Below are 22,933 nucleotides of genomic sequence, written 5' to 3'. Positions count from 1 at the left end.
TTCCCCAGTCTTCTGGTTCCGTGTCGGTCGCCCTGTTTGCGACGGACTGGCGACTTCATCCGACCATGGATGAGCTTTTCGATGTTTTTGAGGACCAGCCTCAGGCGGTCACGCCCGCCGACAATGTGCCGAAGCGATCTAAGAAAGACAAGAGCAAGAAGCGCCAGATTAACGGAGACGTGAAGGGAAACGGTGATGTCGCCAAACCGGAAGAGGAAACCCCGGCTATCGAAATGCCTGATGCTGGAGCTGCGAATGGGGAGGATAGCGAAGCGCCAGCTGCGGGAAACAGCGACCAACCCGACGCCAAACGACCACGACTGGAACAAGAAGCCGCGCCGGTGGTGGCAGATGAGTTTGAGACTGCGCAAGAACGTGAAGTCGCTGGATCTGCAGGTCTGCAAGCTACAAAGGATTCCGGATCAGTCGTTCTACAGCATCAGGTCCGCCATCAAGTGTCTCTTCCGCCCAACTATCCATACGTGCCCATCTCCCAACACCAGCCTCCCAAAGACCCTGCGCGAGTATGGCCCTTCACCCTCGATCCTTTCCAGCAAGTCGCGGTATCGTCCATTCAACGCGAGGAGAGCGTCCTCGTTTCAGCCCATACCAGTGCCGGTAAAACTGTGGTTGCCGAGTATGCTATCGCTCAGAGTTTGAAGAACAACCAGAGAGTCATCTACACCAGTCCTATCAAGGCTCTGAGTAACCAGAAGTACCGAGAGTTCGCTGCAGAGTTCGGTGATGTGGGTTTGATGACCGGTGATGTTACGATCAACCCTACGGCTACTTGTCTGGTCATGACTACCGAGATTCTGCGGTCGATGTTGTACCGTGGTTCCGAGATCATGCGTGAAGTCGCGTGGGTAGTTTTCGACGAAATTCATTATATGCGCGACGCTACTCGAGGTGTCGTTTGGGAGGAGACCATCATTCTTCTCCCAGATAAAGTCCGATACGTCTTCTTGTCCGCCACTATCCCTAACGCGATGCAATTCGCCGAGTGGATTACCAAAATGCACAACCAGCCATGTCACGTTGTATATACCGACTTCCGGCCAACACCCCTGCAACACTACTTCTTCCCTGCCGGTGCCGAGGGAATCCATCTGATTGTGGATGAGAAAGGAAATTTCCGTGAAGAGAATTTCCAGAAGGCCATGAGCAGCATTGCCGACAAGAAGGGCGATGACCCGGCCGATGCGTTAGCCAAGAGGAAAGGCAAGGGCAAAGATAAGAAAATCAACAAGGGTGGAAATGAAAGCGGTAACGATATCTACAAAATTGTGAAGATGGTGATGATCAAAAACCTGAACCCCGTCATCGTTTTTAGTTTCAGCAAGCGCGAGTGCGAGTCATGTGCCCTGAAGATGAGCACGCTGGCTTTCAATGACGATTCGGAGAAAGAGATGGTGTCCAAGGTCTTTAACAGCGCCATCGAGATGCTGTCTGAGGAAGACCGGAATCTGTCCCAGATTCAGAATATCCTACCCCTGCTCCGGCGAGGCATCGGTGTTCACCACTCCGGTCTCCTTCCGATCTTGAAGGAAACCATCGAGATTCTTTTCCAGGAGGGTCTTATCAAGGTCCTGTTTGCTACGGAAACGTTCTCCATCGGTCTTAACATGCCTGCGAAGACCGTGGTGTTCACTAGTGTTCGCAAATTCGACGGCTTCAGCCAACGCTGGGTCACCCCCTCTGAGTTTGTTCAGATGTCTGGTCGTGCTGGTCGAAGAGGTCTTGATGACCGGGGTATTGTCATCATGATGGTGGGTGAAGAGATGGATCCCGCTGTAGCCAAAGAAATTGTCCGCGGTGAACAAGATCGGCTGAACTCTGCCTTCCATCTTGGTTACAACATGATCCTGAACCTCATGCGTGTGGAAGGCATCTCTCCCGAGTTCATGCTGGAGAGATGTTTCTACCAATTCCAAAACACTGCAAGCGTTGCGGGACTCGAGAAAGGTAAGTTGACATTGACTCATACAAGGCATTCAGGCTAACACAAGATTAGAACTTCATGAACTCGAGGAGAAGCGCTCCAATCTGACCATTTCCGACGAGGGAACTATTCGCGAATACTACGACTTGCGGAAGCAACTCCGGCAAGCCAATGAGGATATGCAAGTGGTGATCAGCCACCCGGATTACTCCCTTCAGTTCCTCGTGCCCGGTCGGCTGCTTCGCATCAAGCACAAGGGTATCGAATTCGGCTGGGGTGTCGTCGTCAACTACAAGAAACGCAAGCCCGCGAAGAACCAAACAGAAGAGTTTGAGGCGCATCAAAAATACATCCTCGACGTTCTACTTAAGATTGCCGATGGTCCCTCTGTTGGTACGAAGACATTTGAGGATCTGCCTCCTGGCGTTACACCTCCGAAAGAGGGAGAGAACACTCGCATGGAGGTGGTTCCTGTTACGTTGAACTGCATTGAATGCCTCTCCCACATCCGGATTTTCCTTCCCAAGGATGTGAGCTCTCTGGATGCACGGAATGGAGTGAAGAAGGCCTTGGATGAGGTACAAAAACGATTCCCGGATGGAATTGCTGTTCTTGACCCTATTGAAAACATGGGGATCAAGGACGATAGCTTCAAGAAGCTTCTCAGGGTAAGTTTGTGATTTTCAACGTCCGGAATCGGATCCGCTAATTGGATTATAGAAAGTCGAAGTCCTCGAATCTCGCCTTCTCTCGAACCCGCTGCATAATTCTCCCCGGCTTCCCGAGCTTTACGACCAGTACTCGGAGAAGGTGGAGCTTGGATCGCAGATTAAAGCGACAAAGAAGAAAATTTCCGATGCTATGTCGATCATGCAGTTGGACGAGCTTAAGTGCCGCAAGAGAGTCCTTCGTCGATTTGGATTTATCAACGAGGCCGAGGTAGTACAGATGAAGGCGCGTGTGGCATGCGAGATCAGCACAGGCGATGAGCTGATGCTCAGTGAGCTGCTTTTCAACGGTTTTTTTAACAAGCTTACCCCGGAGCAAGTCGCTTCGGTGATCAGCGTCTTCGTGTTTGAGGAGAAGACGAAGGAGACCCCTGCTCTGACGCGGGACGAGTTGGCCAAACCCCTCAAGGAGATCCAAGCCCAGGCTCGGATTGTTGCCAAGGTCGCGCAGGAATCCAAACTCGCGGTGAACGAGGAGGAATATGTCCAGAGCTTCCACTGGGAACTGATGGAGGTGATTTACGAATGGGCGAACGGCAAATCTTTCGCCGAGATTTGGTAAGCTGCATATCCATCTCCTCCTTGCCACCTTGTGGGAAGTCCCCATCTACTCAGCGACCGTGCTAATTCCGACTGGTAGTAAAATGACGGATGTCTACGAAGGTAGTTTGATTCGAGTGTTCCGCCGATTGGAAGAATGTCTGCGACAGATGGCTCAGGCCGCCAAGGTCATGGGCAGTGAGGAGCTGGAGAGTAAGTTTGAGACGGCCTTGACCAAGGTTCGCCGGGATATTGTGGCCGCGCAGTCCCTGTATCTGTAAGGTCTTTGTTCTCTCTGTTTCTTTTCTCTTTCATTTGTCGAGGAGAGCTGCGTGGTGTGGTTACATACAGCATTTTCCTGGCGTCCGGGTTGAAAAATCGGGATTCGTTGTAGACAATCTATCATCTTTCATTCATTGTCAAATATACATTCACTATAAATATTCCTTCATAAGTTACATCTCGACTACATGATCTAAAATATAGAAAGCATCAGACGTAGCATCTCTGCCGTCGATGACTGGGTGCAGTGGTCATCGAAAAGCAACCTGCGCAAGAGGAGGGCGTTGCCTCCCGCAACCTTCCTTCACTCCACCGCTTCTCTTTCTTTCTCTCTTCCCCACCACAACTTCTCTTCCTCTCCCTCTTCCACTCTCTCCCCCTACTTCATCTCGCCTCTTCAACCACTTTTTCCTTGCTTTGTCGCTTTTCATTTGTTTGAATTTATTTCCTGTGTCTCCTCTTGCTGGAGCCACCGCCTCTCCTGCCTCCTCCCCATCTCCTTCTCTCCCTCGGACCCAACTCCCTTACTCCTGTCCACCAGCTGTTTGTGGCCATCATGAACAGCTTGGTGGCTACTCCTCCTGTGCCACCTCATTTCTACGAGTATTCCCGTCTTGCCTCCGCTCGTCAAAGTAGGTTTTTCTCCTTGATCTTTCAAAAGATATTTACTCATTGTGATCGTCACAGTGTCTACCCCGACTGTCACCCCCAACTCCCGAAAACGGAAGGCCGAAGATGATACCGCCGACCACGATGGACGCATGTCTGCTTCTCCGACCAGCTCTCCCGCTTTCACCCCGAGAACTCTTCCGTCCGCCCGCAATGTGAAACGTACTCGCCCCAATATCAGTGGCAGGCCGCTGTCCTTACCCCGGTTGCTGGAGACGCTGGACACCGATGCCCTTCGAGGAATGCTTCGGTCCATGTGTGAACGCCACCCCAGCTTGGCCGACGAGATCGTTCATACCGCTCCTCGACCGAGCGTTTCTTCCGCCCTCCAGGTGCTCCGGCAGTACCAATCCAACCTTCAATCATCCTTCCCCCTGGGTGGCAATCCAGCTTCCGACTACGCCTACAACCGGGTCCGGCAGCCTCTTGGACAGCTTCTCGATGCTCTGAGCGATTTCACCCCACATTTTCTACCTCCGAACGAGACTCAGCCGTCCGTATCCTTGAGCTACCTGGACGACGCCACCGAAATTATTCACGCCCTGCCACGGTGGAGCACACCCCAAAACAACATAGAGCGGGACTCTGCATATGACGAGATCTGCAAAGCTTGGATTCTGGTGATCCGAGAAGCGGCCAAACGTGGAGGGGGCTTCCAGCTGCAGTACGGCGGCTGGGAACAGAAACTAGCCAAACATAATCAGAATTCCGGTGGGAAGCTGCAGGCAGCCGTTCACGAACTCGCCTCCTGTCTAGGGTGGATGCACGGACCAGACACTCAAGCCTACGGTGGCTCCGGAGGAAACAATGATCTAGGATCTATACGGGAACAACTTCTTTCTGGTACATATGGACTCGGCACTCCAGTCAAAGTTGGACCATGGTGAATATTTAGTCCGCCACAGCCCAAAAGAGCTATCCTTCGAAAGCGCTCAGACGTTCTGTCTATGCACTCGACCGTGCACGTCTACGCATGATACGATCACGATACCAACAGCATGAACTAGAGAGTTGAGGGTCAACCTGGCGTTTACATTGTGCAAAGAGATTCTTCTCCATTTTCTTATTCCGTCTTCTACTGTCTCATAATTGTCAAAACCACAGCCGATGTCACCCTTCTTAGACGGGGCCCCTGTTGTCTCGTTGGTCTGCATCGCCACGTCATTGCATTCGTCACCTCACACGGTCCCTATTTTCTTCGGTCAAATCATTTGGTTTTTCTTTGTTAAGCCGTTGTTTTCTATTCTACCGCTCGCTACATTTTCATGTTTCATTTTCTCGAATTTTTCATTGCTTCATCTCAATGTTTGCCTTTGAATTGCCATGTATACCCTTTTACACCCTGTGCTCCTTATCTCAGGCCATTATCATCTTCTATTTTCTTTTCTCTCCACGTTTGGCTATTGTTCACCAATATTCGCTGGGGCGTTACACAGAATTGTTCTATCATTTAGGGTGGTTTTCGTGTGAAGTGCCAGCCTTCCCATCTGACAGAATGTATCGATCACGGGTGGAGCGCACAAGCTGAGTCGTACCCTCGGGACCATCAACCAGGAACTCACCTGGTTGAGCTCCTACGGTACGCCGCTAAAACCAAATCATATGGTTCAGTCAGTCTTGTAGACTACTGTTCCTTTTATCTAGGATTGAATTGGGGATGGTTACATAGTTGTCCGGAAGAATTGAATTAAATTAATGCTATGCCAACATAGTAACCGTATATCAAATTCGCAACTATGATGTCTGCAGGATGGACTGTAGATAGGTGTGATGTATGAAGAGATATTATCAATGCAACGACGAATGCAGTCTGTCATGAATCTTCTCAGAAAAAAGCACGCTTCATGGTCCGGAACAACCATCCTGCATCCTCCCATCCCCCGGCCGAGCCCGGCTTCTCGATCACGCTCTGACGATCCGCGTCGCTCACAGACGCTCTATCGAGATCATCCGCCACGGATGACACAGAAAGGTGGTCATCATGCTCTCCAGTAGTAACTGAACGCTCTTCCACCGTCTTCGACGACTCAACCGGAGCGGTAGCAGAAGCCCAAGGCCAGTCATCATCTCCAAACACCGTCCATCCCACGACCCTATCGACCCAACTCCCCAACCCGAATCCCCGTTCGCGGGTCAACCGCTGGAACTCCTGCTCATCGATATCATCGTCCGAGTCGAAATACCCATCTGACGACGCAGACGTATACCCCTCCTCGTCCTCCTGCTCCTCCTCCTGCCGAATCCACTCCATCTCCGCCCGGATACGCTCGTCCACAAAATCTGGCACAAAATGCCGCACGTCCTCCGCCGGCATGCCCATCTTGCCACCCGCCCCCGCGCCCGTCATCTCCAGCCCCGTCATCGAGAGCTCCGGCCGACTGCCCCGCCGGCTGGCGGCGCGCGACAGTGACCCGCGCCGCGAGAACGCCGCCGGCGTCGACCGGCCCGACCGCGACCGCCGGTACGCGCGGCCGCTGCCACTACCACCAGCAGCCGCGGCTGAATCCGCGTCGTTGGCGTGCACCTCGCTGACGAGCGAGGTCGAGCTCGCCCGCTTCACGAGCCAGCTCTGGCCCTTTTCCTCGCGGGCGGACGAGGCCAGCGCGCTGGCCGTGCGGAGCATCCACTCAGTGTCGCGCCGGTGGTGAGAGTGGGTAGATTTAGTTCGGGGGGCGGCATTATGGTGGTGGTGCTGGTGGGAATGGGAATGGTGGTGCAGCGGGTGTGCAGCCGCCTGGTCGCGCAGGTTGGTGTCGCTTAGGGTCTTCTCGCGGGTGGTGCTTTTGCTGCGCTGGTGGCGGTGGTTGCGCGCGCGCGACCCGCTGCGAGATTGGGAGTGAGAGAGCACCCCCGGCGTGCCGGGCACGGAGAAGCTGGACAGGTAGGAGGTGCGCGGCGGAGTGTCGTACCCGCTGTATGTGGGGGCGTGCTCGGCCTCGCCCCGTGGGGAGAAGTAGTCCTGCGGTTCATTGGGGTAGTCGACGTCGTCGTCGTCGATGGGAAATCGTGGTGTTAACGGCGCGAGCGAGATGTGGTTTAGAGATGGGTAGGACCGTCGTGAGCGGAATCCGCTCGGAGACCGGGGGAGCTGTGAGGTCATCAGTACACTGGTAGAATACATGGGGTGTGGGGAGTAAGGTTGAGGGTGTGCTTACATCCATCAGGGTGGGTTAGAGATGGTCGGAGTAGATGTGGGATTGAGTCTGGGGAAGATGCAAGAATGAGGTCGAGGAGGATGGCAGCTGGGGTTGGAGGTGGTTGTCGGTTACTCCATCCAAGCATGTGAATGCGGGCACCAACCGTCATCATCGTCACCACCTCACGTTTGATCTGCGACTCTGCACAGTAACGAATCATTTGATTAGGAGTTATGGTCCCTTTGATTTTAGAGGCATAATTAGGATATTATAGAGAGGCTATTTTTTTGTAGTGTGCGTCTCGAATGTGAAATATCCCTGGATATGTCCTATGAACGGAGAAAATATATTTCCCCAGACACTACACCAAAAGCCATAAACCTGAACACTTATTGTAGGCATTTTGATTAACTAGAATTCACTTGGTATCTTCATCCATTCATGCAATCTTTCCCTTGTTGACAACGAATCCCTCCAGAGCAGAGATGGCAGCCCACAGCCGATTCTCCGCCTCGGGGAAGACTAACGACCGGTTACTGTAGAAGACCTCATCACTCACTTCCTCCGGGTGCCGGGGAAGGCAGTGCATGAATTTCCAGTTCTCGTTGGCTCCTCCACGCTTGGCAAGTTCCGACGTGATCTGGAAGCCTTCAAAGGCCTTCATACGCTTGAGCGATTCCTCTTCCTGGCCCATCGAGACCCAGGTGTCAGTCACCAGGATATCGGCCTTCTTCACCGCCTCTTCGGGGACATTGGTCTGGATGAGCTTTCCGGGGTTGGCCACGCCCTTGCCGGCTTCCTGGATGAGCTCCCGCATGGAGGCCGGGATCTCATAACCCTTGGGGGTTGCAACGGCCAGGTCGACGCCCATCTTCGCAGCGCTGATCGCCATGTCGAACAAGACGTTGTTCGCATCGCCGACCCAGGCAATCTTCAGGCCCTCCAGACCCAGGCTGGACAGATGATGGGCCTTGGGGGTGAAGGTCTCGTAGATGGTCTGGAAATCGGCAATGGCCTGGAGCGGGTGGAACGAATCACAGAGGGCATTGATGACGGGGACGGTCGAGTGCTTTGCAAGGTCGGCCACTTCGGCGTGCTTGCCCACGCGGGCCACAATGGCGGACACCATTGACGAGACCACCACGGCGGTGTCGTACAGGGATTCATTCACTCCGAGCTGGATATCGTCCTTGCCGAGGAACATGGGATGTCCGCCCAACTGGACAGTAGCGCCTTCGGTGGATATCCGAGTGCGGGTACTCCGTTTGCTAAACATCATGGCCACCGTCTTTCCAGCCAGGGAGCCCTGCAGGTTGGTCGGGATCGACCCGGACTTGATTGAGTGTTTGTGCGAGGAGGCATTGCGGACGAGGGTGGTGAATTCGGTGGGCGTGAGGTCGGCAATGGACAGAAGGTGACGAGGGGCGAAGGGAGAGGTCTTGAGGGTCGTGGACGAGGAGTATTGGCGCACGGCCTGGACGGGGATCTTCTGGCGCAAGGCGCCGCAACGAGCGGTGGGAATCATGATGAGGAGAGATAAGGGGATGCGGGAGATGGAGCAACGGATTCGAAAGCAATTCAATTCGGTCTTTTGTCCAGATTGAGACCGATATAGAGACTTTATACCCGGCCTCGCGGAGAGGAGATTGAATGGAGTCACGTATGAGTCAAGTCTGGAGAAGAGCAAACGAGTCAACAAGAAAAAGAAGAAGAATAAAGTGTCGAATCTCCACACCGCGCCTTTCCTCTTCCGGTTTAGTCGCGGGCCCGTCTTCCGTCGCCGATCGTCACACGTCGATTACCTCAGGTATACCTCACAGACTCATTTCTCTCTCTTTCCATATCCTCCATTACCGGTCTCTTCTCTATCTCTTCTCAATTCCATCCCCTTTTACCTCTTTGTTGTTGACTGTGTATTCATTCCTGGCTCTGAGCTGCTCCGGACGCCGTCTCCGTCACTCCACATCGTTCCCCGCTTATCTCCAGCCACCATGGCTGATGAGGCAAGGACGCCTCTGTTGAGCGAGGACGACTCGACATCCTCCCGACGTCGATCGTCCTCGACAGACAAGCATGCATCGACTGAATCAACTCAACTACCTCCGCCGTTCGAGCTGTCGAATGAATCAACTCCCCTCCTACATCGTCGCGACGATGACTTGGCTGCGTACGGCGGTACCCAACACCCAAGACGTCGTTCGTCGGTATCTCAAGTATCTTCCATTGGGGAATCATTTACCAAACAACGTGGACGCGTTCGATGGCCGCTATTCTGCGTTGCGCTTGCATTGTTAGCTGTTTTGGCAATCCTCTTGTTTGCCTTCGTCGCACCGGCCATGGTAGAAGAGTATGTGAAAGAGGCGGCCATATTCAGACCCACGAATGTCTCAATCGAGTCGGCGACTTCCAATGGGATACGAACCAGGGTGCAAGGCGACTTTACGCTTGATGCAAAACGAGTGCACAAACGTTCGGCGCAGGCGTTAGGTCGTTTCGCGACTTGGATTGGCAGGGAGGTCGAGACGGGGGATTCGGAGACCCGCGTGTATCTTCCGGAATATGGAAATGTTCTTGTCGGCTCTGCGTCGCTACCCTCGATGAAACTGGATATCCGGAATAGCCACGTGAACCATCTCGACTTCACTGCGGACGTGATAGCGGGTGATATCCCCGGGATTCGTGCCGTGGCCATGGACTGGTTAGAAGGGAGGCTCGGTCATCTGCGAATCAAAGGAGCAGCAACGTTACATCTCAAGTCAGGTATATTGTCCTTGGGTGAACAGACGCTTTCGGACTCCGTCACATTAGAAGGTAAGCTCCGCCTATTTCTTCCAAGCATGTTTAAATTGACTGACGGTCCCAGCGAGTGATTTCCCTTCAATTCCCGACGTTAAAATTGCGAAATTTAATGTGCATGATGCCGACACCCCTGGTAAAAAAGGGGGTCTGGCGGTGGATGCCTCCGTCTCTGCCCAGGTCGACTCTCCTTTCACTCTTACTGTTCCGCCCCTTGGGTTCGAGATCCTCGTGCCAAATTGCTCCCCAGATGATCCATACATCTCTATAGCGGAAGTGACGACAAAAGACTTCCCTGTTAATCCAGGGCAAGCGACTTTCATTGACATCTCGGGATTTATTCGTGGCATCTCGGATGAGCTTACAAAGACTTGTCCGGGAAAGAAGAAATCTCCCCTAGACTTCTTAGTCAAGAGCTATATCCAAGGTCTTCGCACGACTGTCTATGTCCGTGGGGCTGAGGTCCCTTCCCTGAATACCCCTGACTGGGTGACGGATATCCTCAAGAGCGTGACCGTTCCGTTGCCCTTCACCGGACACGCCCTGGATGATTTAGTCCGCAATTTCACCATGACCGATGTGCACTTCTCTTTGCCTGACCCTATTGCTGATCCAGAGTCACCGGAGTCCCAACCAAGGGTGTCTGCCTTGGTGAAGGTTCTCGTTGGATTGCCGAAACATGTAAACCTTCATATCGATGTGCCCCGTGTTCGCGCCCTTGCCGACGTTTTCTACCACGAGAAGAAGCTTGGCGTCTTGAAGTTGCCAAAATGGGTGCCTGCAAACTCCACTCTTCTGGATGATGTGGATGGTGCTCCTGCTTTGTTCGTGGATTTTGCTATGAAAGACGCACCGCTTGACGTCACAGATGAGGATGTCTTGACTGAAATCCTACAGACATTGCTTTTCGAGGGCAAGTCAGTTGAGTTGTCTATTTCGGCGAACGTCGACGCAGAAGTTGCTACAGGCCTCGGCAAGTTTGCTATTCGAGGGATACCGGGAGAAGGTGTTATCAGTGTCAAACGTAAGTCATTTGATGATCTTTAATGAAATAAGGAAGGACTGGGTAACTGACTCAACTTAGCACCGTACGGTCGTTTCCTTGACCACTTTGGTGCTCAGGTAGAATCTTTGAAGCTAGGAGCTTCAACTGCCTCATCCCTCACGATAGAAACGACGCTCAACGTTACCAACCCTACAGAATATTCGGCTACTGTGCCATTTGTGGACCTCAGGATGCTTTATAATGCGACGAGAGTTGCCCATGTTACAGCCCGCAATCTTTCCATCGTTCCAGGCGTAAACTCCGGTCTCTCTGTCGACCTTCAGTGGAGTCCATTCGACCTAGATGGCCAGGATGGTGCTAATGCCGGGCGGGAATTGGTCTCCCAATATATATCAGGTGAGTGGCATGACGTCCACAGCGCTTCGCCCTATCTAACCAGACAATCATAGGCGCCAACACCAGCGTGACTATCCAAACTTATGAGGGAACGTTCCCAGCGTTACCGAAGATTGGCCAAGCACTATCTAGACTGGGACTGGAAATTCAGATCCCTCGGGTGCCTGTCCCTGGAAACCCTAATAATGGCAAGGACCAGGGTTTCATCCAAGATGCTACGGTATTATCCACTTTCATGGATGCCGTTTCTCAACACGATGGTCACGATTGAGTCAATATAGACATTTTTGGACATACCATGTAAAATCTTTTGATGGATAATATTCTGGTCCCGCTAACGCTCATTGTTCCTAGCTCCATCTGTGGTCATCGACGGCTGAATTCACCTTATCCTCCCCATTCCCCAATACGACCATGGAGATCACGTCAGTAGAAGCCAACGCTTCTTACCAAGAGCACGAGGAAGTGGGCAAGATACATTATTATCAGCCTTTCCAGGTCCCTCCGGGCCTTTCGCGGACTCCACGGTTACCCGTCGAACTGAACATGACCGGCGTCGGCTATGATGCGGTGAAAAAGGCTCTTGGAGGCTCTTTGGAGTTGGATGCAACAGCTAGAGTTGGTGTTCAGATTCAGCACTACAGCGATACTATATTATATCGCGGGAAAGGGATCGATTCCCGAGTTCAGCTTTGAGTTTGTTCCAGCGTTTGGGTATGGTGTTAAGGAGTCGATCATTTGGGATATCACTTTGCGGAGTAGACTGATAAAACTAGAGATGAACTCAAGTTGAAAACTATACATGTCCAGTGCATATACGCTGGAATACGAAAGTAACAATCATCCATTAAGGACAGCTTCAACGGTACAACGGAAAGCAAAAATAGTTAAGATACACGCGCACAGATAAATATGTGGACACGAAAGAAACAGACGGTATCTCAGGCGACGCTGCTTGCCATTGTCTTTACGGACACTTGATAACTCCGAAATTAATTCTCATTTTATAGCACAGAGAAACATCATATCAGGCGTGGAAATTTAACCAGGAGGAAGGGTGCTAGCATCGACCACGTCGGCTGCCTCCTTCTCCAGATCCTCGTCTTGCTCAGACAGAGGAGAGCGAGGGAGCGCCATCAAACCGGTCCGGGTGGACTCCAGAATACCGAAGGGGCCGATGAGCTTCATGAAGGAATCGATACGGGATGGCTTGGCGGAGCTAGAAGCGGAGGGTCAATCATCCATTCTCTAACAAAACCGAGCAGAAGCAAGACTTACAGTTCAACAATGCAGTTGTTGTTGCTGATATCCAGGACCTTGCCGCCAAACTGGTGGGTCAGACGGGTAATAGCATCGAGATGCTCATGCTTATGTCTCAGGGCCTGACTCTGGGGCAGGTTGCGAGGGTGGTATTCGGTCTTCTGGGTCTGCTGCGCCTGCTCCTTGTGGCCCTCGGAAACGTCACCAGGGGAGGTGATCTCGCGGTGGTGCTGGAGGAGCTCTTCGAAGAACTCGGGGCCCAGGATGCTGACCTTGGCGAGGAGCAGCTCACGCTGCACGAGCGCCGAGTCAGTGTAGTCGAGCACAGCCCAGACGGGGACGAGGTCGTCGAGCTGGCGACGGGCCTGCTCGACGACACCGTCCTGGCCCTGCAGCACGATGGTCATGCGCGACAGATCCTCGACCTCGGTGTTACAGACGACCAGACTGTCGATGTTGAAGCCACGGGCGGCCAGAATGCCGGACACGCGGGACAGCACACCGGGCTCGTTCTGCACCAGGCAGTTCAGAACATGGCGCTTAGGCGGGTTGGTGGGCGGAACGGGCGTCTCGTACAGGATGGACGACACGGCCGTGGGGGCGTCCCATTGCGGAGAGGATTCCGACACAGGCAGAGGGAGCGGCGAGCGACGGTGCAGGGCCTTGTAGGCGAGCGCGGAGGTCGAGCTGGACGACGCTCTGGTGCTGAACCGGGGAAGCGTGGCAGCCACGCGGGCAGAGGTTCTGGGGGCTACCGACCGAAGAGACGCCGATGCTGTCTTGGACAGCATCAGAGGATGCCGGAAAGCCATGATCTCCCGAATTGGACCTGCGAGGACAGGACTGAAGGGAGAACGATGGGGAGAAAGCTGGAAATTCGAGTCCTTCAAGAAATCGGATCCGGGGCGATTTTTAGTATGACTCGGGGCGTTCCGACCTCGGGGCAGGATTTCATGGCTGACTCATCGTACCGCCCGTGACCATACCGCTAGGCTGTTTTGGGATCCTCCAACTTCTTTGCTTCAACTTCGCTCCTTCGACTTCTTCTACAATCAGGTCCCGCTTTGATTCTGGAGTTAACTCGTTCTTTTCCCTCTTCATCTCATTCTGTTCTCCCTTAATTGCTATTCGTTCGGCTCTCATTCCCTATTGATTACATCTTACCAGTCACTATTGGCCCGTGGTCTCCGCCCGTGCTGCCGTTACACTAGCGTCCACTACCTTACATATTGGGTTGACCTTAGTGTACCAGTCCTTTGCCTAGGCTACTGACCCAAGTCTCTCCGCTGGCTTCGAAAAGTCCTGGACCGCCTTGGCCTTTTTTGAGCGACTGATCTTTTGCTACTGGACTTTCCGCCCAACTTTCTCCGCGTCTTCGATCACCACCCTCTATCACCTCCACATCCAATTCTTTACAACTATGGCCGACGACGAACGCCGCTCGAAACGCTCTCGTTTCGACCAGACGGAGCCTGAACCCCGTCGACCTTCGAGGTTCGACCGTCGATCCCGTTCGCCCTCGTCGCGACACTCCGAGACTGCTCGCACGCGCAGTCCCCTCAGCCGGGAACCCCGTAGCCCCAGCGTCGATACTTCCAAGAAGCCGGCGGTATCTGATCCCGCAGCTGCTGCTGGTAAGAATGCGTCTGTCTGCGAATTGGGTATCGCTCGTTGAAGACTGACTGTGGGGGTTTGTGTAGCTGCCGCCGCGGCCAAGATCAATGCCCAGTTGCAAGCGAAGAAAGGAATCCAGCATGTTGACGTCCCTCCAATTCGCTCGGTGCGTTTTTACTTCATCCACACGCGGCCTCTGTGCACTCAGTGTTAATTGTTCTTTTCTCTAGACTGCCAGCCCGGCGCCGAACTCTGCATCTCCCTCCGCCCGCGACGACGCATCAGGAAAGCTGAACGCCGAGATCTACGTTGCTGACGGCGATTACATCAAAGATATCGAGATTAACGATTTGCGCAATCGTTATACACTGACCAAAGGCTCTACTCAGAAGATGGTAATTACTCCTGTTACATCCGCTGATCTTCCAGGCATCATGTCGCAAGCCGGCTTTCGCCGCAGTCACATCCTGCTTCTGCTTTCCCCTCTCTCATTTCCCTTCTCATCGCGTGCGGTTGTGGCTGAAGCTTACGCAACTGATGATCATCCATAGCATACCACCTCCCCTCATTTGCATCTGCTGACCTCCGCTGCGTGACATCTAGATCAAAGAAGAAACTGGCGCCGGTACGCCTTAATCCATATTATATTGTCAACTGGTTGAAGAAACATGCTCATCTGTTACTCTCTCAAGATGTCACCACCCGAGGAAATTACTACCCCGATAAAAGCATGGCTACCGCTGCGGTACGTGACAGAGACTAAGCCTCCCCGAAATTGGAACTCGCTAAACCACTGTTCCTGCAGAATCCCCCGTTGTACCTCCACGTGACGAGCACGAATAAAGAAGGGCTCGATAAAGCCGTCGCCTTGATCGACGAACTCATGAAGAAGGAGCTTCCCAATTTGGTTGATGAGCGCCGATTCCGTCGCCGGGAGCCGGAACAGGTTGAGCGAGATGAATTCGGCCGAGTATGAAGACCCTGTTCATGCTGTATCCTAGCAAAAATGGCCGAATCTTGGACTGACCATGTCTAGCGTAAATGGCCCGAAGAGCGCATCCCTATCGATCTGGAGCCAATCCCTGGTTTCAACCTTCGCGCTCAAGTTGTCGGACAGGGCGGCGCATACGTGAAACATATCCAGCAGCGTACCCGCTGCAAGGTCCAGATCAAGGGCCGTGGCTCCGGGTTTGTGGAAACTAACACCGGCAGGGAAAGCGATGAACCCATGTTCCTTCATGTTGCGTAAGATATCTCGATCTTCGGAATTCGGATGACGAACTGATCAATGGCAGTGGACCCAATCCCGATGATGTGAAGATGGCAAAGGAACTGTGCGAGGATTTGCTGGCCAATGTGCGTGAACAGTATCAGCGGTTCAAGGAGAACCCGCCTCAGCACAGCTACGGTGGGTACGGCCAGCGCGGGGATCGCTATAACTATGGCGGTGGATACGGTGGTGGATATGGCAACCAGCACCAGAACTCCCCTTCGGCATCGGCTAGCCCAGGAGCACAGGCGACCCCAGGTTCGGGTACTCCGGCTGATTACAGCGCGCAGTATGCGCAGTATTACGGATCCGACCCGTACGCTGCGTATGGCGGATATCAGAACTACGTTGCCTACTACCAGTATTACCAGCAGGCTGCCCAGCAGCAGCAGCAATCTCAGTCCCAGAGCCCGGCTCCCCCTCCGCCGCCTCCTACCAGTGAGGCACCACCCCCTCCACCTCCTGGATCTGGATCTCCTCCTCCTCCGCCGGGGGGTGGTAGCTACAGTGCTGTAAGTGCTTCTGGTCGGTAACTCTCGAATAGCGCTAATCTATACCCTTTAGGTCCCTCCTCCGCCGGGGCTGTGAGCCCGTCAAACAGCTGTCGACTCACCCAAGTTGTAGACAGGTTTGATGGGTGAACTGCAAGCAGAGGTACACTAATTGCTGAAATGTTGGTATTGAGTTTTCTAAATCTGATACAATAGCTAGGGTCTGTGGTTCTCGAAACTTGTAGAACAAAAATTGGAATTCCTCTCCTTTGGCCGCTGCCCCCAAACGGACGTGCTTTTCACATAACACTAGACGATATCACTGCTGAAGATACTAAGCCGGCCAGGAAGATTCAAAGATATGTATATTTGATTGGTATGTATTGGGTCTCAACGATATACAGCAATCTTGCTGCATGTAACAGACGATGTCTGAGGCAAGATAACGCACGTCAAGGTCCCACGGCCATCATTACGGAATACATAACACCATAAGATACAAGACATTGACCTGCCTTCAAGTGTCGGCCTTGCCAAACACGCAACCCATTGAACTTCGATAGGCCGCTTTCCCCTAGCTGAAGGGTAGATCATCAGTGGGTCGATGCAGAAAATGGAGAAACATCTGCTCAGCATCCACTATATTGTCCGTTAATCCTATCTCGCACGCTATGGCCATGTCAGCTTTCCGTCGTTCCAAGGATGCGGGCCCTTCTTTGCAGAAGTCACACGCGAAGTCACACGGCGACGATGCCTGGCCATTGGCATGACTGGTATCTGATTTTCGCGGAGCCTGCGATCCCATAATCTCAAGCTCTGTGTCGCCGAAGAAGTCTTTGATAAGCTCATGTTTGCAGCGCTTCGTGTCCTCACAATAGCGGACCACTTTCCGAAAGCTTTCCAGACGCGCAACCTTGTTTTGGAAATCGTTGTCCTGCTTCTTTCTATTGGGCGGGTGCTCATCGCGCTCTACGCGCTCCCACACGTTATTTCGTTCTTCGTAGTTGTAGTATACTATCGATGCCGCGGCACGACCGTCCCGGCCTGCACGGCCGGATTCCTGGACAAATCGCTCGAAAGATGAAGGTGGGTTCCAGTGCACGACGAACCGGACATTTGGGTTGTCGATGCCCATTCCGAAGGCGTTCGTCGCTACGATCACGTAGAAGGCAGGGCGCTTCCCGTCTCCGGCTTTCGTGCATGTGTGAGGCGATGTCCATTCGGTCTGTATGCGTTTCCTCTCCTGATGTGGAAGACCAGCATGGTAGGTAACAGCGTGAATTTCCTCCCACGATTCAGACAGCTCTCCCGCGAGCGCTTCCGCGGTCAGTCGCAGAGTCACATATATGATGCCCGTCATCGGGGCAAGCTCCGTCGTGCTCCCCTCTAGCCGGGCATCACGCCGCGCCTTGATGGCCTTCAGCCAAGCGACGAGGTCGCGCAACCGCGTGGGCTGTGGTTTCGAGTAGTCCCTCGAACGTGCTGGGAGGTACCTGACTTCGTAGTGGATATTAGGCCGGGCCGACGGCGTGTTGAAGATCTTCAGCTGAGCCGGGTCCAAACCGAGGAGGTTGATGATGTCGGCGCGGACGCGCGGGGTGGCGGTTGCCGTGAAGGCACTGACGGGGACGGGCGGGTTCGTGAAGGTCTGTCTGAACCAGCCGAGCTCTTTGTATGCGGGCCGGAAGTCATGGCCCCATTCGCTAATGCAATGGGCCTCATCGATGGCGATCCGCGTGAGTTCTCTTTGCGAGTGGATGGTTCGCAGATTTCGGCGGAACCGCTCGCTTTGGCAGAGCTCCGGGGTCACGTAGAGCAGACGCGTGCGCGGATGGCCGGAGAGAAGGTCATCTATGATCTCGTTTCGTTCTGAGAATGAAGTGGTCGAGTTGATTGTGGCGACTGGCACTCCTATCGCTTTGAGAGCGTTTACTTGATCGGCCTGTTAATGGTTAGTACGCCTGCCGATATTTGGTGTTGAATCAAGCTCACCATCAACGCTAGCAGCGGACACACCACGATAGTCACTGTGAGGTCTCAGTCAGACGTGTCCGTGATAGTCAATGGGTGAGAGGACCAACCGCCATGATTGACTACAGCAGGCAACTGGAAGCACAAGCTCTTCCCAAAAGATGTGGATGCCTGCAGGAAGACATCATGCCCTTCAACTGCCGCTGTAATCACTTCTCGCTGCAGCGGGCTGGAAATTCGTCATAATACCAAGTTAGTGCGAACTGTCCATCTCTGAATGCTTCGTGCCCAGTACTCACCGGAACGATTTCTTCTGGAAGACGCGGTGCAGATAAAAGTCCAGGTCCACTTTCCGATTATTCAACCGACCAGATAACATTTCCGCATCATTGTAAATATCCCGAGAGAGATTTCGCGAAGGAATTATGATATATGGAGTGTGTTGTGTCAAAGTCTACTTGAGGAACCCGCGTTGCGCGACGAACAGAACGCGATATCACGTGACCCGCTCTTTCCGTATATTGGCTTTATGTCCTGACGAGAACTACGACTGACCTTGCACTCGGTGGATGGCCCGGTATCCAGGTGATAGTTGGCTACTATTTGGATATACGGCCGTAATCTGAAAGCATTATATTGATATTCGCCAAAATCTAAGCTTGAAATATTCACTGTACAGGTTACAACCACATGTGGATGTGGCAGCTCTGAAGACATCGCGGTCCAGTTTGCACCAGGAGGGTATATATAACAGGTCTATAATATACATGTAACAAGAGGCATACCAAGCGTCCAACAACCCTACCTCCGAACTCGGGTCATCTGCTTTTCCAGCTCTTCCTTGACGGCCAAGACGTCCAGCGCTCTGCGTCTCTTGGGTTGCCAGAGACGTTCGAGTCGGAGCCACACCTCCATCACCTCTTTCGGTCCACAGCACGTACCAAAAGCACGGAGAATAATGATGATCATCCGGCGCCCCAGAAAGACACCGTTCTCGATCTGGCGCTCCAATCCTTCCAGCTCATCTTGTCCAGTCGGTGGGTCTCGCGTCCGGTGGCCAAAGAGCTCGTCCGTGTCGATTTCATCGTCCTCATGGTACGTCGCCTCATAATGTTCACTGGATTGGGTTTGTTCCTCGCTTGCGTGGGTACTAACAGAATGAGCCCCGGCTGTGCTGGCATGAGTCTTTTCCGATTCGTTGCCATGGTTTGACGTTGGCAATGGGGTATACAAGCCGCGAGGAGCGTGTGGCAAGGAAGGTGGGTGCGTCTTGACTAATGTAGGATCGCTCTCCAGAGGATTCTCCCAAGTAGGCCTAGCCGGCCGAGAGTGGAGACGATCATTGAATCTTGCTCGAGACTCGTAGAGAGCCCGGAGATAGGATTTCCACACCCCTCGCAATCGCTCCGCAGTCCAGCCTTTTCGTTTCCGGCCGTTGCGAGCAAATCCGCTGAAAAGCAGTAGATAGATCATCCCACGAGGTGGCACAGCGAACGTCTTTTCCATGTCCTTGAGCACGGAGCCGAAAGCCTGGATATCGCCTGTTTCGTAACAGTGGAAGGAAAGAAGGATATGGAATGTGCGGGTATCTGGGGCCATTGGAAAGGCCTCCTGGAGCGCGCGGTGGTGTTCAGGCAACTTCTCCCTAAGAGGGGCGGAGAGCTGTAGGAGTGTATTCAGTTTTCTCGACTTCTTCCGGTAGACGACCAATTCCGACGTCAACCCGGGTTGATGTTGGATTCTCTGTTCAAGGTCTAACCCGGTTGATTTTTGCGACTCGAGCATACGACGATAGAGACTCTCCGCGGTTTCCGTATCCCCGGCCCGAAGAAATGACGCGAGTAGACAGTTCAACACGGGCGTGTCGACGATCTCACCACTAGCCACAAAGTCGTCCAGCGCTTGGCGAATCCCGTCGGGATCCCGCAACATGCCGTAGTAGTAAATTCTCGAAACCTTCCCTGCGCGACTGAAACTGACATCCCGCTTGGCCATTTCCTCCAGTAGACGATCTGCAACTGTGAACTGGCCAGCTTTGATGGCTATGTCGAAGAGGATGCCAAAAACAACCCCATCCGATCTGACTCCACCGACGTGCTCCATTTGCTGCCACAGTCCAATAGACCTCACAAGATCTTTCTTACATACTTTCCCCGACGCTCGACCGGCTAGGTGTATGGCAGAGCTCCATAGCGACCGGGAGATAGGCAGACCTGCGGCGATCATATCCTCGACCAACCCTAGGTAACGGCGCGCGTCTACCCAGCGACGGTTGGTGGGATTGGCGAACCGCCGCAGGAGTGCACCCCGCGAGCGCTTTGACAGGTAGGAAACTCCAGGGTGGGGAAGTTCGCGGTATAGCCGGAAGACGTATTGGTTTGATTTCTTCTCGTCCCACATGGCTTCAAGGAACCTCTCGACCGAATGTAGCTCAACAGCATCGAGGCGCTTATCTGCGCGACGGGAGACGGCTGGCAGTTCCTTCATCGCGGCGTCGACGGCCTGCTTCCAGTCTAGTGAATCTCCATATACAGCGCGATATAGCTTCGATGCAGCGGTATATACTTCCTTCGCGGGGCTGGTTTTTCCATTGTAGCGATATCTTTCGCTTGGACCGTGCGAGGTGCGCGCTTGGTTGGGTGTCCTAGTCGCAGTAGGTTGAACAACTTCGAAGGAGTCGGAGGGTTCAGGTATATTCGATATCGAGTCACGATTCCAATCCCGTAGTAATCGACTTGGCGGTTTCTTGAGTAAAGGCCCGTTCGGGGGCAATATTTTCTCTTTCTGATTATCCCTTCGTATCGTCGCGCTCTCCAATGAGTGACCCGGTAAACGATCCGCCTCGCTCTCATCCTCTTCTACTTTCTGTGCGACACCCGAATTGAACATTCGTTGTGTGGTCGAACGGTGCTGTGTTGTACTCAGACATTCCACCGACGAGCCTAGGAATTGAGGACGGTGTTGCGGGAAGTGCCTGGAGGCCGGAACTCGTCTCCCGTGCCACCTAACCACTGTTCCATTCGAAGGCGCATTGACAGAGATTGTCGAAAGCCCTCTGCCACGAGGGGAGTGTTCGCGACAATATCCGGCCATGACCAAGGAGCCAACGAAAATATCTGCTATCGACGCAACGGACGGGCGGGCACGTCGGGAACCGAGTCTTCGGATAGAGGCATTGTAGGCGAAGGGTTCTGGTTTAGACATCGAACCGGAATTGGAGGGTAAGCACGTATCCACACCCTGCGCGGGGGGTAATCGCAGGTTGGGCGAGCTCTGGGACCTATTGGGATGAGGCATGAGATGGCAGACATCGTGGCATCGAGTCAGCCATGCATGTCCCGAGAAGGCCTCGAGCAAGGTGCGAAGGGGGAGAAGCAGACTGCCTATAGACAGAGATGCAGACTGCGAAGGAAATGGAGGAGCGAAAAGGGGAAAGTGGAAGGGGGAGTAGGGAAGAATAATGGTAGTCGTTGAGAAGCAAGCGAGTTTGCAAGCTCCGCGTCAAATTATTATGGATGTTCTTCTCTCGGTCTCCAGAGCGGAGCCGGGGGTCGGTCCAATCGGAGTCGCGCATTGCCAATCCTCTTTTTCACACCACTTCAACATCACATCTTCTGCCGTCTTTCTCCCTCATTCGCATCCCACGCCCTTTCTCAATTGTCTCGGTCGCGGTAGCTCTGATACTACTCTTTTACGGCTGAGCGACTGCACCACCTCTCCTTTGCACCCCCCCCTCCCCGTCCGCACTCCGTACCGGTGAGGGCCGCTTCCCTCCGATTCCGCACACCATGGGCAAATACAACCTCACAGCCCTCCGGGTTCGTCAGACAGCCCTCTCGCAGAAAGCCGCCGGGAAGATCAAGCGACTGCCGCAATGGGTTGATGTCATCGGCGATATCCCGCCTGCCCAGGTCCTCGTCCGGAACCAGCCGCAACAACACCAGCTGGTCCGCCAGCGCGTGAAAACGCTCCCCGGAGCTTCGAAGCCGCAGGTCGTCTTTGAAACGGAAGAGAAGCGCGTCAAGCCGAAGAAAGCCAGTCGCATGTTCCAGCCGGTTCAGATTAAATTCGAGGAGGATCAATTGCGAAAGGAATTTTTCCGCGACCACCCCTGGGAGCTTGCGAGACCTCGGGTTCTGGTCGAAACCAGTGGCAAGGACTACGAGAGATACGACTGGAGCCGACTCCAGCAGCCAGGGAAGCGCTTGGATGGTGAGAGGTATGTCATGCGATGTTGCGCCGGGAATCACCTGCCCGTTTCCCTTCGTGTTACTGCTTCAATACAATACTAACGCGCTCGATTTTCGTCTAGTGTCGTCCAACGTCAACTATGGCTCCTGAATAATGTTCCCGACATGACGAAGAGTGCCGCCTACGATATCGCCCGTCGCGAATTCTACCGTCTCCGTTTACAGGAGGATATCGAACGACGAGTGGCTGCCGAAGAAGCCGAAGCTACCGGAGCTACTTTCGGACCGACACGTTTAGAGATCGGTATGGAACTCGAGAACCAGGAGTACGAACGTTGGAAGCAATGGGCCAAGATGGAGGCCCAGATTCAGGAGCAGCGTGCCGCATCATTCACCGGATCCGCTCTCCCTAGTAGCGAGGAGAGCGCCCCCGTGGATGAAGAAACCGAGAAGGTCCCTCAACAGGTGTGAATTCGGGAGGAGTCGATTCATAGAGTGTAATATTTGAAAGGGTCGCAAAGGGGGTTTTGAATGGTCATGTATACTAGTTGGACACAGCTTCTTTTTTCTTTCCCGGTTCTTTTTCTTGTCACCATTTGTAGCTAGTTTTCCGATGATATACCTTGAGATGAAACTATACA

At 53.4% G+C, this 22,933-nt stretch overlaps 10 protein-coding genes across 10 annotated transcripts; 5 read left to right on the top strand and 5 right to left on the bottom strand.

Moving 5' to 3' along the window:
* Positions 1-65: 65 nt before the first annotated feature.
* Positions 66-3,491, top strand: ATEG_05495 (ATP-dependent RNA helicase MTR4; the record flags this gene model as incomplete). Its single annotated transcript, XM_001214673.1, has 4 exons — positions 66-1,965; positions 2,015-2,610; positions 2,663-3,228; positions 3,311-3,491. 4 exons carry the CDS (start codon positions 66-68, stop codon positions 3,489-3,491), a joined length of 3,243 nt encoding a protein of 1,080 aa, XP_001214673.1.
* A 557-nt stretch (positions 3,492-4,048) lies between these two features.
* Positions 4,049-5,048, top strand: ATEG_05494 (cut8/STS1 family protein; the record flags this gene model as incomplete). The annotated part of the gene is made up of 2 exons (XM_001214672.1): positions 4,049-4,124; positions 4,180-5,048. 2 exons carry the CDS (start codon positions 4,049-4,051, stop codon positions 5,046-5,048), a joined length of 945 nt encoding a protein of 314 aa, XP_001214672.1.
* A 938-nt stretch (positions 5,049-5,986) lies between these two features.
* ATEG_05493 (DUF3984 domain-containing protein) lies at positions 5,987-7,322 on the bottom strand (the record flags this gene model as incomplete). Its single annotated transcript, XM_001214671.1, has 2 exons — positions 5,987-7,249; positions 7,317-7,322. 2 exons carry the CDS (start codon positions 7,320-7,322, stop codon positions 5,987-5,989), a joined length of 1,269 nt encoding a protein of 422 aa, XP_001214671.1.
* A 415-nt stretch (positions 7,323-7,737) lies between these two features.
* Positions 7,738-8,823, bottom strand: argB (ornithine carbamoyltransferase; the record flags this gene model as incomplete). Its single annotated transcript, XM_001214670.1, has 1 exon — positions 7,738-8,823. One exon carries the CDS (start codon positions 8,821-8,823, stop codon positions 7,738-7,740), a length of 1,086 nt encoding a protein of 361 aa, XP_001214670.1.
* Positions 8,824-9,289: 466 nt separating this feature from the next.
* On the top strand, positions 9,290-12,192 carry ATEG_05491 (uncharacterized protein; the record flags this gene model as incomplete). The annotated part of the gene is made up of 5 exons (XM_001214669.1): positions 9,290-10,109; positions 10,162-11,118; positions 11,179-11,496; positions 11,550-11,716; positions 11,851-12,192. 5 exons carry the CDS (start codon positions 9,290-9,292, stop codon positions 12,190-12,192), a joined length of 2,604 nt encoding a protein of 867 aa, XP_001214669.1.
* Positions 12,193-12,537: 345 nt separating this feature from the next.
* Positions 12,538-13,568, bottom strand: ATEG_05490 (acetolactate synthase regulatory subunit; the record flags this gene model as incomplete). The annotated part of the gene is made up of 2 exons (XM_001214668.1): positions 12,538-12,715; positions 12,775-13,568. 2 exons carry the CDS (start codon positions 13,566-13,568, stop codon positions 12,538-12,540), a joined length of 972 nt encoding a protein of 323 aa, XP_001214668.1.
* Positions 13,569-14,176: 608 nt separating this feature from the next.
* Positions 14,177-16,173, top strand: ATEG_05489 (KH domain-containing protein; the record flags this gene model as incomplete). Its single annotated transcript, XM_001214667.1, has 7 exons — positions 14,177-14,390; positions 14,457-14,536; positions 14,601-14,877; positions 14,922-15,115; positions 15,176-15,340; positions 15,407-15,615; positions 15,666-16,173. 7 exons carry the CDS (start codon positions 14,177-14,179, stop codon positions 16,171-16,173), a joined length of 1,647 nt encoding a protein of 548 aa, XP_001214667.1.
* Positions 16,174-16,705: 532 nt separating this feature from the next.
* ATEG_05488 (putative RecQ family helicase RecQ) lies at positions 16,706-18,218 on the bottom strand (the record flags this gene model as incomplete). Its single annotated transcript, XM_001214666.1, has 2 exons — positions 16,706-18,073; positions 18,213-18,218. The coding sequence occupies 2 exons, from the start codon at positions 18,216-18,218 to the stop codon at positions 16,706-16,708; spliced, it is 1,374 nt and encodes a 457-aa protein (XP_001214666.1).
* A 685-nt stretch (positions 18,219-18,903) lies between these two features.
* On the bottom strand, positions 18,904-21,195 carry ATEG_05487 (pentatricopeptide repeat protein; the record flags this gene model as incomplete). The annotated part of the gene is made up of 1 exon (XM_001214665.1): positions 18,904-21,195. The coding sequence occupies one exon, from the start codon at positions 21,193-21,195 to the stop codon at positions 18,904-18,906; it is 2,292 nt and encodes a 763-aa protein (XP_001214665.1).
* Positions 21,196-21,890: 695 nt separating this feature from the next.
* rsm25 (mitochondrial 37S ribosomal protein mS23) lies at positions 21,891-22,763 on the top strand (the record flags this gene model as incomplete). The annotated part of the gene is made up of 2 exons (XM_001214664.1): positions 21,891-22,321; positions 22,415-22,763. The coding sequence occupies 2 exons, from the start codon at positions 21,891-21,893 to the stop codon at positions 22,761-22,763; spliced, it is 780 nt and encodes a 259-aa protein (XP_001214664.1).
* Positions 22,764-22,933: the final 170 nt, after the last annotated feature.

This window comes from Aspergillus terreus, genomic scaffold, assembly GCF_000149615.1.
Source record: "Aspergillus terreus NIH2624 scaffold_7 genomic scaffold, whole genome shotgun sequence".
In the NCBI taxonomy this organism is placed as follows: Eukaryota; Fungi; Ascomycota; class Eurotiomycetes; order Eurotiales; family Aspergillaceae; genus Aspergillus; species Aspergillus terreus.
This window is presented reverse-complemented; position numbering and strand designations above follow the sequence as displayed.